At 50.6% G+C, this 15844-nt stretch overlaps 1 protein-coding gene across 1 annotated transcript; it reads left to right on the top strand.

Annotated features, from left to right (window-relative positions):
- The first annotated feature begins 3588 nt into the window (after positions 1–3588).
- On the top strand, positions 3589–15279 carry LOC102818224 (AFG3-like protein 1-like). The gene is made up of 16 exons (XM_006860252.1): positions 3589–3646; positions 3991–4059; positions 5298–5392; positions 5764–5913; positions 7260–7328; positions 7637–7761; positions 8913–9183; positions 10556–10693; positions 10918–11071; positions 11584–11691; positions 12159–12284; positions 12886–12996; positions 14036–14151; positions 14425–14625; positions 14771–14965; positions 15061–15279. Exons 3-16 carry the CDS (start codon positions 5384–5386, stop codon positions 15277–15279), a joined length of 1992 nt encoding a protein of 663 aa, XP_006860314.1. The 5' UTR covers positions 3589–3646; positions 3991–4059; positions 5298–5383.
- The last annotated feature ends 565 nt before the right edge of the window (positions 15280–15844 follow it).

The raw sequence follows: 15844 nt of genomic DNA, 5'->3' as shown, positions 1-15844 counted from the left end.
TACATTCAGCAAATCATATACCTTATTTCATTACAATGGTTATAATCCCCTCCATGTACCATCAGTTAACAGTATTTCTCTCTATTCACTTTAGCTCATTTTTTTTTTAAGGCACTCAGGTTTATATAATAATTTACACCACCAAAGGACACATTCTGCAAATCTTCCTCCTGGCCGCCAGCTTTCAGTTGCTCTCTTCCCATGAATCTAGAGTCCTCGGTTACTCCCTCTCTCCATGTCCCCATCTTTGCCTCCATCTCTGGTGTCCCGTTGCCTTCTTACCTGCATGGTTTCTGTTGAGAAATCCAAGCTTAGTCTGATTTGCTTGCCTTTGTATGTTACACTTCGCTTTTCTGTAGCTGCTTTCAGGAATCTGCCCTTAACTTTTGATTTTGGAAAGCTTCATTATTATATGTCTTGGTGATTTTCTTTTAGGGTCTAGCCTTCCTGGGGTTCGTTCAGCTTCTTGGATGCTTATCTTTGAGCTTTTCAGGATGTTCAGGAAATTTTCTTCCAGGAGTTCTTCAACTATCTCCTCTGTGGACTTGTGTGATTGTTCCTGTTCTGGAATGCCATTAGTTCTTAAGTTATTCCTCTTCATGTTATCCAACATGAATCTTAGACCTTCTTCAGATTTTTTTCATCCTTTTTTTTCTGTTTGTTCTTCTATCTTAGTGGTATTGAGAGATTTATCTTCCAGCTCACTAGTTCTGGCTTCCATCTCTTCAGTTCTACTCCTTTGCCCTTTTAGTGTATTGTCTGTTTCTGATATTCTATTATTAATCATTTGGATCTTTTTCTGTAGGTTTTGAATAGTTTCTAATGGTGTATCTATCTTATTTGACTGTTCTGTAGCGTTTTCTTGACTTCTTCCTTATTTTTCTCAACTCCATTGTATAATGTTTTGATACATTTTATAATAATTTTTCTGAATTACTTCTCAGGCATTTCCAAAGCCTGCCCTCCTTCAAGTATGGAGTGTATGTCTACCTCCAACTTGTCTCAGTCACTTTATCTTGTTTCTGGACATATGCTGATATGGTCACTTGTTTTTGTTTTTTGGGCATATTCAGTGGTTAGCTGTGGCCTTAAAACTTCGATGGGTGTGTTTTGGTATTTTTTATGTTTTCTGATTGCCTCAGGTAGATGTGATCAGGAGATGGCCTTCCCTTTTCATTCCTCTTCCTTTATCTCCATGGTTCTGTCATGTGTCCGTGGCTTCTCTGATCTTTCCCTGGTTCGGTCTCGCCCAAGATGGCCACTCAGGGAGCAGCTGAGTGCCTTGGATTAGAAAGCACTGGATTTCTTGCTTCTGCTACAAATTCCACTGTCTGTAAGCTTTTCAGCTTTCTAAATATTCCTTTATAAGTGGTTCAGAGTTCTGGGCCCATCCCCTGAGCCTACTTGGTCCGGTGTTCTGTGTTGTTGCTGATGGAGTGCCTCACTGCGCTTCCACCCTATCTGCCATCTTGTTTGTTCTCCTTATTTTGTTTTTAAACAAAAAAAGTTACACCTTTTCTTTGAAAGTCTTTTTTATCTAGACAGATTTTTGCACCACCTTCTGATAAAAGGCATGTTATTACAGAGACACAGTTGAGTAGTTTACTTGGTATAGAGGATCCCATTGTCAAGGGCAATAAACAAGTCTAGATACACTTTAATTTGAGAGAGATGTAGGGCAAAAGAAGAAGACAGATATATAACTCCTTGGTGGTGCTCTCAAATTAGCTGCCAAGTATTCTTGTGTGGGAAAAATGTGTTATAAACCTAATAGTAATCACAGTAACATTCTCATTTTGAGAAAACAGTAACTTGGGTGTGGTAGAAAAGAGGCACTTCTAGTGTTTTATATAGTTTGGATTCTAAAGTGAGCAAGTTAATGTTTCCAAACTGAGTTGACAGTGTCATGTTACTAAAGTGTATCCATTCTTTACTGCAGTCTTTCATTGGTATGCAAACAAAGGGGAGTAAATATTTACAAGAAAATAAAGATGAACAGTATTCACAAGTTCCCGAGAGGTGTTCCTTCATGGTAGGTAGTTGTGCCCCCTCACCACATTAACGGTACTGCATCCAAAAACAACACAGGCAGCAGATGCTTTCCTTAGTAGTGGTGCTCGCCACTCGAGGGCTTTGGGGTGGCCCTGGAGAATCTCCAGGAAATTCCACACTAGCACCCTATTAAGCACCTGCCAGTGGTTTTACGTCAGGCACTCGTTCACAGAAATTCCACTCTCCTACCTCTACAGCAGGGTGATGGTATCCACTTTCTCAGTATGGGCCATGGACGCCAACTAGTGGCCAGCAAGCACTGCCTTCTCTTTATCTGGATTCCCTGTGGACCCCAGCTGAGGTTCCAGCCCCTCACCACAACACTCCCCATCACACCTTCAAGTTTCCTCCTCCCATCTGCATGGGGGCTGCATTCTGCAGGTGCTGGGGACGGGCTACAACAGGCTCATTTTGTCCATGGTGGTGGCACTGTGGCCGTGATTTCCCTTTCAGTATCTCCTAATTTTAATGTCGTTCTCATGCCTTACCATCCTTTTGTAGCCCACAGTGCTCTTTGATAGTGACATTTGACTACTGTAGTTTAGTAGTGAGGTGCAGATTGGGGAAGCATTTGCTGTAGTTAGTCTGTAAGACCTGAGGGTCCATTCTCATGGTAAGGGGATGGGGATGGTTTTTTTTTTGGCTTTGTCAGGGTTTTGTTGAGTCTAGTCAGTGTTGCTCCAAGTACATGGATTATGTAGTGTGCCTCCATTTTACGTTTGTTCAGCATGATGACGTTTATTGCAGTAATATTTGTTGTAATGGTTTTTTACCTCTAATAGTAGAGCATCTAAATTGCCCACCATCCTGTCCTTAGCTGATGGGCAGCTGTGGTAAGAACTGACGTATCCCTCCTGGTGGACTGAAGAAAGCACAGGTCTGGGAAGGTGTTTGCTTCCTTGGCTGATCAAAGGCGAATCAGAACGTCCTTCAGATTTTGACTTGCTGTGATTTTACTCCTAGAATCAGTTGTTCGGGTTTGCTTTTAGGCTGTAATATTTTCAGTGAAACAGACTGTCTCAGGTACAAAATGGATCGATTTGTTTTACTGTTCACAGGCTATAACTATAAAAATTCCTGTTATACTTCTGCAGGGAACTTAGTTCTTGTTGATCTTGTTTGGATCATCTTTTTAATGGGACATTGTTGTTAAGTGCCGTCGAGTCGGTTCCGACCCATAGCGACCCTGTATAGTAGCTGGTGGTTATGTGCCATGGAGTCGGTTCCGACTCACAGCGACCCTGTACAGGATTTCCAAGACTGTAAATCTTTACGGGAGCAGAACGCCTCATCTCTCTCCCGTGGAACAGCTGGTAGTTTTGAACTGCTGACTTTGTGGTTCGCAACCCGATTCGTAACCACTACGCTACCAGAGCTCCTGTATAGCAGATGAAAAAGGCTGCAGGTGCGTACCTCACCCTGCTCCCTGTCCCCAGGAGCCTTTGTCTCCAGGTGAGAAAGCAGCAGCATTGTGTTGGGCAGGCATTGATGTTCCGCCTATTTCAGGGCCTCCAGGGAACTCGCTGTCCACAGCTGGCTCTGAGGGCAAGACTGACGACCTTCTCCCAGTGCTTATGGTCACAGCCACCCAAAGGTACCTGTCCCTACCCCCAGCGAGTAGCATGAGGCTGCTGGCATGGTGTCCTCTGAGACCCCAATCCCCAGGTGCCCCTACCCGCGGTGCTCCTTGCTCTGGGCCTCATAGTCAGTGACAGTTGCTGCGTTTCTGCATGTGCTTTGCTCATGCTTGGAGGTAGAGTAGTGATGTGGTGAGGCGAGTCAGCATGGAGCGTGTGGTCCATCTCCAGGGCAGGCTGGGAGGTGAGACATGCTGCTTGGGACCAAGGGGAGCTGGTGTCCTTCTCACCCGTCTGTCCTAAATGGACCTTGTGGTGATCCGGGTCTTTAGTTCTGGAACCTCATCATTTTGTCCCTAAGGATTTGAGAAGTACTTTAAGCGGAATGGAAGAAGTACAGACTCAGAAAAGTCCGCGTCTGCCTGTCAAGGTAAGAAGGCCAGCCTGGTTCATCAGACTGCTATCCACTCCAATGGTCTTGTAGTGTTTCCTGGATTAAGGCTTGATCTCTGTGGGCAGTGGTGGCAGGTGGTCTGTGCTCTCCCCACTTTGGTTGCTCCTGAAGGTGTGTCTGTAACTCAGGAGCAAGTGGTGGGTGGGCCCGTGGCATGGAGAGTGGCCACTGCCTCGGAACCCTTCCTGTTCTGCTGTCCCTTACCCAAGGGACTGGGTTTTCTGTAAGCTCCGGTTAGTTTCCCAGGTGACATTTGACTGACTTACAAGTTAGCAATAATTGGCTGTAGTTTCGAATTTCCCCCTTACTGTCACTTTGGAGGTTTTTATCAAAAGAATAATTGCTGGTTTAGTTTTCTTATGAACCAGAGGGCTTTTCCTTCCCCCTTGGGTGTGCCTGGATTTGTAGGCTGTGTATGTGTCTGGCCCCTGAGATGGAGATGTGAGGGCAGACAGACATTCCCTGAATCGTAGACTCCAATTCACACCTTCCTTCCACCTGGCAGAGTTCATGGTGCATGTGAAGATGAGTGAGTTTGTCTCAGGAAAGGGACTGTACTGTCGCCCTCTCTGAGAAGTGAGACCTTCCCAGAAATGCCCGCTGGCCAGCAGTCTCATGGTTTTCTTTTTATTTCCCCAAATTGGTGGCAAAGATGACCTTTAGCCACTAAAGATTGTGCTTAAGCTTAGTCTGAAGGCTGTTGTTATAAGTGCCGTTGAATTGGTTCTGACTGATAGCGACCCTATATAGGGTTTCCGAAGAGTGGCTGCTGGATTTGAACCACTGACCTTGAGGTTAGCAGTCCATTGCTTCTCCTGCAGGGTGAAGTTTGAGGAATTGTGATGCATCTGAAGCTACTCCTCAGCAATAGCTATTGTTTTTTCCTAAAAGATACGGTCAATGGATAGAGCACTTGGGCAGGAAGCATAGAGTAAGGGTGTGCTCTTTCAGAAGATCCTAGTGGGCCTGCTTGCATCACTCCTGAGGTGTGGGCACCAGCTCATTGGTGATTTCCCAGAGATTTCTAACTGTCTCGGGTGACTGCGGCTGTAGGAACTTCTCCCTGGCTTCCGACAGGACGAAGTCACCTTCCCCTTGTTGATCTTTATTTCCAGAAGACAACATGTTGTTAGAACCGTAGTTGGAAAGTGTCTAACTGTTCCCTGAATGCTCTCTTTGTGGTTATTTTCTGAAAGCAAGTTGTTTCCTTGTAGAAACTGGTGAACCAAAGGGCTCTGGGCCTGGGGGAGATGGTGGCAAGAGACGAGGCCGACAGGACAGATCTGATTGGTGGAGGCGGATGCAGAAGGTGGGTCTGTCTGTGCCTGGGGTAACCCACAGTGGGCTCCTTCTTTAAGAGATCTGGTTGCTGCAGGGTCAGATTTGTTTTGAAGATGAGCAAGTTTAAAGACTTGGAGAAAGGAATTTACTTATCTAAAATGTGTTGGGATTTGCATCTGAATTTTAAGTGGTTCAAACCTCAGTGTAGAGAGCAGTTGAGGGGGGTGTCTACCAATAAGCTTGTTTCATAGCGTACTGACCTCTTTCTCTCAGCATGCTGGGGCTGTGCATGGCTGGGGTGGGTTCTGAGAAACATTGAAAAAACCCGAGGCTGTTTTCATTGCACTTAGTGCCAGAGTCTTCCAACCTGGGGTATCAGGTGATCTCTTTCCTCCACAGGGCGAGCTACCCTGGGATGACAAGGACTTCCGCAGCATGGTGGTTCTGGGGGCCGGCTTTGCCATGGGAATTTTCTACTTCTATTTTCGAGATCCTGGAAAAGAAATCAGCTGGAAGCACTTTGTACAGTACTACCTGGCCCGCGGTCTGGTGAGGGATTTTACTGTCTGTACACATGGGAAGAGTACGCCTCGAGGTGCGCCCCACGTGGCTGCTGCGTCCCAGTCCCCTGGGTTAGACAAGACGCAGTTGCCTTTCCTAGGAGCTTCCCCAGTGAGTCTCAAGACGCCCATTATCTTGGTCTGAGTTCATCTGTGTGACCTTTGACTTCTAAGACTGTTCACGCCCTTGTCTTCAGAGTTCAGTCTCGTATCTGACAAGCTTTTCTCTCTCTTTGGGTGCTCCTGGCCACCAGGTGCCTGGATGGCTTGAAGTGCCCCCTGAGGGGCCTTGCAGAGTGTGGCATGGCACTGCCCTTTGTTTGTCCTTCAGGCACTGGCTAAGGAGACCCTAGCTTCTACCTCAATCAGTGATGGCCCTGGGAGAATCATTGTCCTCTCACCAAGCTCTGTGGCCGAGGCCTGGTCTTCTCCTGGTGACAGATCCAGAGCGTGGAGAGTAGATAGAAGTATGAACAAGGGAATAATCATTCCTCTCATTGTGCCATCTGTGCCAGCCTGCCTCAGACACACAGATGCTCACTGACCATTTCCTTCTCCAAGCTTAGTGGGTGCTGCAGGAGAAGACACTGGCCCCCCAGGCTTTTCCCTGGCCGGGAGATGCCACGAGGGCTGCCCCATCTCCTGTTCTTGCCTCGCTAGCCTACAGATTGCCTGTGCCTACATGTCACAGAAAAGAAGTTGAGCTGTTCAGTCGCTTTAAATATTTCACACCACACATACCAAGTGTCCCTAAGTGCCAGGAGCTTGTCTTGGGCGAACCCACATTATGATATGTGTGTGGTGATAGTGTTCACACTGGCCACAGAAGCTACATCGGCTTTGAGTTTAAACAGGAAACTAGGGTTACCCCTGTTTCACTTCATGACGACAAAATCCCCAGTTGTCTGTCTTCACGCTGCACCCACTAGAGCATGGGATGCTGAGCACAAGCGTGGAGGTGACAGGATGTCACCCGCACTTGGTTTTTGCTCCATTTCCGTGGTTCCCAAAGCTGGTAATTGGCATTCCTATCAGCGCTGTTCTTAGGACTGATATCAGCATAAGACATTTTATCCACATTTCCTTTGGACTCTTACCACTGATGTGAAATCTCGGTGCTCAGATGCACCGCATTTTAATTCCTCTCCCTGAGTTGGTTCGTGTTCATTAAAGTGGAAGTGGCAACACAGCCCAGACTACGAAGAAGCCCAGATTCCAAGAGTACAAAAGTGAAGTCAGTGCCTGCGTCTCATTGTGGGGTGGCTGTTCCCCACAGCTTCCTTCAGACTTCCTCCTTGTCCCCTCAGCTGTTGTAGATGGTACCTCTCTCTTTAGGTGGACCGTCTGGAAGTGGTGAACAAACAGTATGTACGTGTTATTCCGGTCCCAGGGACATCAGCAGAGGTGAGCTTTCTTATGATGGAAAGTATCCTTTTCTACCTTGTTTGTTGAATAAAATTCCCCCTAGTTCACCCTGACATCTCCTGTTTACATCCCTGACAAAGCGATCTCTTGTACAGTCGTAGCCACTGTTCAGGATGAAAAGACCAGGAAGCAGGAAGTCAGGGCAATTCCCAGCAGTGTTTGGGGGTTGATGTGCTCATCCCTGCTGTGGGGGTCAGGCCAGACCAGGGCTCTGCTGGAGGAGAATGAGTTAGGAGCCATAGTCCCTTCTTACCTGCCTGATCTGCTTTGGTATCTATTCTCTGCAGAAGTACGTGTGGTTCAACATTGGTAGCGTTGACACGTTTGAGCGAAATCTGGAGTCGGCACAATGGGAGCTGGGGATCGAGCCTGCCAACCACGCGGCAGTGATCTACACCATGGAGAGTGATGGGTAAGTCACGCCTGGGCTCCGGGACACACTGTGGGATGTGCTGTTTTCAAGTGCGGTACATCTGTTCACTAGTGTTTACTGTATCGTCAGTGAGAAAGATACATGTCTTAATTCTTGTGTTTTGAGAAACAGATTGAAGCGGGAAACTATTAGCTGTGAGCATTTGAGTAGTACTGGGCGGGAAAATGCATCCGTGCTGTGTGTCAGTTTCACAGCCTTTCGGAGCCTGGCTTTGGGACTGACATCCTGGAGCGCCTTAAAAATGCAGGTGACCCTTCTCACGTTCTGATTCTGTCGGGAAGGAGCACCTGCAGCCCCAAACACGGTCACTGTCCCATCAAGTCATGCTCCCCAAACTCTGGACCCTCTCTCATCCTGGCAGAATTCCCACAAGCAGCGTGTCCCTCAGATGACTCATGAGGAGTTAGGGTGTCCCGGGACTCCATGAGCTTGAGGTCAGGCTGATGTGCCACACTCTGCCATCATGTTGGGGTCTTGGGGACACCATGGCCCTGTGTTCTCCCCACCCCCACTCCACCTCGTAAAATGTGAGAGGCACAAGCTCTGACAGCCGCAGCCCCAAGTGGGCGTGGGGTCACTTCTCACTGCGGTGGTCTGAGGTGGGATGGGGCTGCCTATGAACTTGGGGAGTCGTGGTGGGACCACACTGAAGTGCTTTCTGGTCACTTACTGCCGACTCAGGTTTTGTCAGAAGGCTGGGTTTCTGTGGACCTAGTAGTTGGGGATTAGGATTAGACACCGGCAGCTGGAGGAATGAGAGGTCTTTGCGGCCGGGCAGCCTCTGTGTGTTGGCCAATGTTCTGTTTCCATTGATAAGAAAAGACAGGTAAATAGGAAGCTCAGTACAGAGTGGAGAGACTATGACACTCTGTTGTGGAATTGCTTGGCCGTGGTGACCACAGTCTCCTTGAGGCCACCTGCCAAGCAACCCTGGGTTCCATCAGGGTTAAATCGGGCAGACAGGTGAGGGCCTACCTGCTGGATGAAGCCAGAGTCTGCATGGACTTCTGAAAAGAAACTTTTTATAGCAAAATCAAGTTCTAGAGCAGCCTGTCCTTAAGTGGCCTGAAGGTGCCAGTTTTGGCCCACTGTCCCGAATAGATGTAATGTTGGTTCTCTTGGGTTTCCAGCTCTTTCCTGCGAAGCCTGGTGCCCACCCTGCTCCTGGTTGGGATCCTCCTGTATGCTGTGCGGAGGGGCCCAATGGGGGCTGGTCGTGGTGGGCGAGGAGGTGGTCTCTTCAGTGTGGGAGAGACAACAGCCAGGATCTTGAAGAATAACGTGGATGTGCGCTTTGCTGATGTAGCCGGCTGTGAAGAGGCCAAGTTGGAAATTATGGAGTTTGTGAATTTCTTGAAGAATCCCAAGCAGTATCAAGACTTAGGCGCCAAAATTCCCAAGGTACTGATTCATTGTCTCTGAGCACTGAGTGTTGGGGGCTGGGTCCATTTCTTTATGTGATTATTAATTATAATAGAAAATGTACCTGGTACATGCAGAGTAAAGCAGTGAAAAATCTATCATCCGATGTACTGGATCCTGCCATGTGTTCATTTAGGGTCTGGAATCAAGGAATAACATGTGCCCACCTCAAGCATCCTTAACTTGAAGCATGTACATGTGCGCTTTTGTTTAGAGGCCAACACTCCCTTTGAAGCCTGTATGGCCGCCTTTTCCCTGGGTGTCCACAGGCTGCGGCACTAGACAGCTAGTGCTAAACAACAGAGCCTCCTTTCGCCCCCCTCACTGTAGCCCTGGGGTGTCAGTTCAGTTCTGTGTATGCACTGCTGAGTGTTGACGACTGGGATGCTGGTGAGGGTGTCAGGTGATGAGGGTCTAAGACTGTAATAGCTGTGTCCCACCGTCCCCACGTTAATTCTCATGAGAGAGGGACTGTGCCCACAGGTGCTTGTATTTGAATGGAGAGTGTGTATGATGAACCTTGCTACCTGGGCATGTGTGGGCTCAGAGGGGCTGTGAGTCTGTCATGCTGCAGAGAGGGCATCTCCTGGGTGAGAAGGATTTCAGTACACCCCAGAGTTACCCATGTGGTGGTGAGATGGCACGTTTTTGTAAGCTCATTGTGACAGGGAGTGTTTCCTTGTGGGTCCTTTACCCAGGGATACCATCAGCATGCCCCTGTTTGCCCTCGTGCCTTCTGGGATATTCTTTGCTAGCAGGGAGGCTCCCGAGCTGAGGGCTTCCAGTGCACATGCTTTTGGTGTGAAGACTGCACGGTGGGCTAGGGGGTGCAAGGGAAGAAGGGGTGTTGGGGCATGGGGTCTGGTGCCTGTGGCCCTCCCCCCTCTCCCCCCTTGTGTGAGTGTTGTCTTTATTTTTGTTCTCAAAGACTCAGAAAGTCTCATGATGTTGCTTGGATTAGAAATGGAGACGTCCAAACCCTGCCCCTTTTAGAAATCTTTCCGTTTCAGGCATTTGGTAACCGGCGCCATGAGAGGGATTTTAACTGTACCAAGGATGATGCAGGACAGGGCGTTTGCAGTGCTGAGAGCAGGGTTTGGAGAGGCTCCATCTGTGTCTCCCCGAGGGCGTGTCCCTGGGAATTCTCCAGTGAATGGGAGCCACGGAGGGTAGTCACAGCTCTTGGTCTGTGGTGTCTGAACTCTTGACCTGGAGTATGCATTAATTTTGAAAGCAGACAAGATGAAAGAAAAGTCTCAACTATGTTAGTAAAGCCTAGTAGTGAGCTCTGCGAGAAAATTAATTCTCATCGAACACACGTGGAGACAGACCTACTGGCATCTTGTTCCAGGGAGCCATGCTCACAGGCCCCCCCGGCACGGGGAAGACCCTTCTGGCTAAAGCGACTGCAGGGGAGGCCAGTGTGCCCTTCATCACCGTGAATGGGTCTGAGTTCCTGGAGATGTTTGTTGGTGTCGGGCCAGCGAGGGTAGGTGGACAGAGGGGGACTGTGTGGGACTCTCATACAGAGAGCAGGGTGCACCATGAGCTTGTGAGGTAGAGTTGGCAGGAGGGCTGGGGGCCCATCTTATTCTAGAAATGTCTATTAACTTGGCACGGTTGTGATTCTGACTCAGACTCCAGAGATCAGGACTGGGACTGAAGGGGCGCTGTCTTTCTGTCTGCGATGGGCTCTTGTGTGGGTCCTCATAGGTGCGTGACATGTTTGCCATGGCCAGAAAGAACGCCCCTTGTATCCTGTTCATTGACGAGATTGATGCGATCGGCAGGAAGCGTGGCCGTGGGCACTTTGGGGGCCAGAGCGAGCAGGAGAACACGCTGAACCAGATGCTTGTGGAGATGGATGGTGAGTGGTTTGGCTCCAGGCCCAGTCAGGAAGCTCCCTGAGGAGCGTCCCAGATGATTCTTGAACATTCTGGAACATGACAGAGGAGGCATCTCAGTGCAGCTAAGATGAACCCAGTACTTCACAGTGGAGGGCTCTCCTGGGCTGGAACAACAGGAACCAGTGTTGGCAGGCATGTGCCATTGGGGTCCCTAGGTAGCTGTGTTAGTCCAGTGGGGGGTGAGTGGGGTCGGGTGGACACTTTGCGCCTCCAGCAGGTGGCAAGGCAGCTGTCTCATCTGCCTTAACTTTCAATTTCTCCACTTACCTCTTAGCAGCCGTGTGGGGTGAACCGAGGGTGGGGTGGTTCTAGAAAGACAGGTATAGATGTGCAGGACAGGTGTGCAGGTGGGGTGGCAGGGTGCTGCTCTCAGGCCAAGGAGTGAATAGGTGACCAGGTCTGGCCCTACCTTACAGAGACTTTGTAGCCAGCCCAGGGCCTTCTCAAGCTTTACCTGCTTCTCTGTGTCCAGGGTTCAACTCAACCACCAATGTTGTGGTGCTTGCTGGCACCAATCGCCCGGACATCCTCGACCCAGCGCTGATGCGGCCGGGTCGCTTCGACAGACAGATCTATATTGGTAACTATGCCTGGTCTCTGAGTTTAGTTTGTCCTGCCATTGTCCTCTCTGTGTTGGAACATGGCAGTTCATGAGCTCTGTGGGTGAAAGGACTTTGAGGAGACCCCTGAGAAATGAATGGAACATTCTGGAAGGTGGAGAGAGGCTTTAGTTGCTATCCTGATAGTTGGCAGTTTCCTCACCCAGACCTTTGGTGTCCTTGCACCTGCTCCCTGCTGCTCAGGTGGTTCTGTGTTTCTTACAGTCAGTGCTGGGCCTTAGGGAAGCAGGTTTCATTCTGACCAAAGGCCATGCCTTCAGAAAGGTGTTTTTCATGTGTTGGAGACCTAAATGTACCTGCGCACTGGGTCATTTCTGCCCCCACATCTTGACTGCTACAGGTGAACTGTTGCATCCTCTGCCATCTGAGATCTGCCACAACCCTCTCTCTGCACTTGCACCTCTTTTTTTTTTTTTTTTTTTGGCAGGACCCCCAGACATCAAAGGCAGGTCCTCCATCTTCAAGATCCACCTGCGTCCACTGAAACTGGATGAAAGCCTCAGTAAGGATGCTCTGGCAAGGAAGCTGGCTGCACTCACCCCGGGATTCACAGGTGAGTGCAGACAGACTGTAGGTGGGGGTGGGCTGGGGGGTGTGTTTCCTCTGCGCCTGCACTGGCCAATTGACTGGTGAGCATGTGTCACCCTTATCTTTAGAACTTTGCTTCTGTTGGGAAATGTAAAAGGCCTCAGGTGACGTTTCTCATCCCAAAACTAGCTCGTATCTTTTTAAAATTCTGTATTAATGCTCTTTAGACTTAGAAGTCTTCATTGCATAAAACAAGGTAGCACTGAGTGAAAATTCTCGTGTTGCATTTTTTTTTTGTTTTTGACTTCAACTCCCTACTCTTCTTTGCTTTCCTCTCTTCTTTTCAAAACCCAAGGTGTACCTTTCTTTCCAGTACAGTCTGTATCCCTAGGGCACCTCATGCCAGCAAACTGCGTTTTAGAAAGGGGGTTTGTGGTCTCTGAGTAATTATTCCTCAGTGAAGAAAGCTCAGACTAAAGTGGAGACAGAGGGCGGTTCCCGTCTCCTGCTCTGCTGAGGGTCTGGCCAGTCTTTGCTGGGGGCTTTGCTGGGGTAAAATGACCAGGCTCCACCCCAGAGGTGAGGTCAGCCCCAGGGCTGACCAGGACTTTGCTCTTCCGGGTCAGGTGCTGACATTTCCAACGTCTGCAACGAGGCAGCCCTCATCGCTGCCCGCCACCTGAGCCCCTCTGTGCAGGATAAGCACTTTGAGCAAGCCATTGAGAGGGTCCTCGGAGGTAAGCACCCCAGCCTCCATGCCCCCCACATACAGGATCATTGCCCAGATCTGCCGCAGCGTTCTTCCCTGAGAGCTGCAGCGAGAAAGTCAGTGACACACTTCCTGGGGAGTTGGAGAGTTTGTGGAGTGGTTCAGAGCTGGATTACAGGCTGACTGCCCGAGGGAAGACGGGTGGGCGGTTTCCCCTGAAGAGGTCCTAGAGAGGAGGAGGACCTGGGGAGACATGCAGAATCCTGGGGGCAGGGCTACTGCTGATGGCAGGGACTCAGGCCCTTCCTTGGGGGGTGGCCTTGGTCACCTGCAAGAATGGCCATGGTGAGGGTCTCCTAGCACTGGACCAGGGTATCCCATGTCCTGTAACACTTGTTGTTGTTGTTGTTAAGTGCCATCGAGTCGGGTCCGACCCATAGCGACCCTGTACAGGGTTTCCGAGGGTGTAAATCTTTACGGGAGTAGAAAGCCTCATCTTTCTCCCGCGGAGCGGCTGGTAGTTTCGAACCGCTGACCGTAAGGTTCGCAGCCCGATTCATAACCACTACGCTACCAGAGCTCCTATCTGGGTTTTAATTGAAGTGTAAACATGTAGAAAGGAGCCTTGGTGTGATGCTGTGGGATAAGCTTGGACCACAAGGTGGGTTTGAACTGCCATGTCGGCGGTTGGGTCAGAACCAACTTGATGGCACTTAACAACAACAAAAAAATATACAGAAAAGTACAGGATATGCCTGTGAGTAGCAGCTCCACTTCTGCTGTCCTGACAACTCTGAGCTGGGGAACCTGGGATTCCAGCACTGCCCTCTCCTCTGTGCAGTGACCTTGGGGGCACTTTCCTCACCCACCCCCCACCTTCCTCGTTCCCCTTGTTTCCCTTCGCCTCCCTCATCCCTGCGCCCTCAGTTCAGGGCTGCATCCTCAGAGGCTACGGGGATCTGTTAGGCCCGCTCGGACGCTTGGATGCCCATGTAATCTGTCCCCACTTGGCCACAGTTGTCATGGGTGCTGCCGGGTGATGGTGCTTCCCTGGTACCTATTTCCAGGTCTCGAGAAGAAAACGCAGGTCTTGCAGCCCAGTGAGAAGACCACTGTGGCCTACCATGAGGCTGGACATGCCGTGGTGGGCTGGTTTCTGGAGCATGCAGACCCCCTGCTCAAGGTTGGCTCCCTCCCCAGAGTGTATGCAGCTGCCTTTCCCCTCCATCCCCTGATTTCGCAAATACCCTTGTCTTCCACCCATACTCCTTTGCCTTCCTGGCCTTACGTGGATCTGTCAGGGTATCCCCGAGCAGGGGTTTCTTTTCCAGCCTTCCCGTCCTGTGATGTTGGTGAGAAGGGAGGGCCCGATGGGAGCGAGAAGTTTGGGGTACCCCCCAGGGTCTGCAGCAGGGTCCCCAGGAAGGATTGACAGTTGCTAGGGGTTACTTTGCAGGTGTCGATCATCCCCCGGGGAAAGGGGCTTGGCTACGCCCAGTACCTCCCCCGGGAGCAGTACCTGTACACACGGGAGCAGCTTTTCGACCGCATGTGCATGATGCTGGGGGGCAGGGTCGCTGAGCAGCTGTTCTTCGGACGGATCACCACAGGTGCCCAGGATGACCTGAGGAAGGTCACACAGAGCGCCTATGCACAGGTGTGACTGAGCATTGTTAGGTCAGGCATTGTTACAGGTGTGGGGCCATCACATGGACATCTTCTCAGGCATAGGTGTCTCGGGTGGGTGGGAATTATAGATATGTGGTCCGTATCACAGACTCACTTGACTCTCGGGTTTCCAGATTGTACAGTTTGGGATGAGCGAGAAGCTGGGCCAGGTGTCCTTTGACCTCCCACGCCAGGGTGAGGCTCTGGTGGAGAAGCCATACAGCGAGGCCACAGCCCAGCTCATTGATGAGGAAGTACGCCACCTCATCAGTACTGCCCATGCTCGGACCCTGGAGCTGCTGACTCGCTGCCGTGAGCAAGTGGAGAAGGTTAGTGGGCGGACGCCAGGCCATGGTCGGGTCAGGTCAGCCCTCACGCCTGCCTGTGGGACTGCTTGGCTGTGGGCTGACACATGTGATTCCAGGTGGGGCAGCGGCTTCTGGAGAAGGAGGTCCTGGAGAAGGCTGACATGGTGGAGCTGCTGGGCCCCCGGCCCTTTGCCGAGAAGACCACCTACGAAGAGTTTGTAGATGGCACCGGCAGCCTGGAGGAGGACACGTCCCTTCCTGAGGGACTGAAGGACTGGAACCAGGAGCGGACAGAGGGGCAGGCACAGGGCCAAGTGCAGGGAAGCCCCGCGTAGCCCAGCGTCTTTGCCGAAACCAATTAAACCCGTGGTCACCCCATCAGTGTGTCCGACAAGGCACTCAGCCCACTGGGAATCCCATTCCCCAAAATGCGCCCTCCATGGGGACTAGGATGCAGAGTAAGGGGGGCTCTGGAGGAGTGTGGGTGGGACTGAGGGTCTGTGTGACCCGACCCGGCCAGGCCCTAGCTACTCACGTGAAGAGGTATAGGGTGGGATGAGACCACACTCAGGAGAAACATGGGTACCAGCAGAGACCCTCAGGGTTGGTTGAGAAGAGGGAAGGTGCTGGAGTTTTAAGTAGTCCTTAGCTCAGAGGTGCTGAAGGAAGGAGAGAGAGCCTTTGGCCCAGCCACCTGGGGCTTCTCCCCCTCCCCCTCTGGGCCTGTGGTGCAGCAATCTGAGGATGAGGGAGCTTGGAAGTACCTCAGGAGACACCTGCGCCTTCACTGTTACTGTCAGCATCCAGCCCAGCCCAGGATGATCTGCGGGCCTGGGAGGGGCAGGTGGTTTTGCCTGTGTGTCACTATTGCCCCCACCACTGTCCTCCTTGGCCAGTGCA

Source organism: Chrysochloris asiatica, unplaced genomic scaffold, assembly GCF_000296735.1.
Source record: "Chrysochloris asiatica unplaced genomic scaffold, ChrAsi1.0 scaffold00037, whole genome shotgun sequence".
In the NCBI taxonomy this organism is placed as follows: Eukaryota; Metazoa; Chordata; class Mammalia; order Afrosoricida; family Chrysochloridae; genus Chrysochloris; species Chrysochloris asiatica.
Note: the sequence above shows the minus strand (reverse complement) of the source record. Positions and strands in the feature narration are given on the sequence as shown.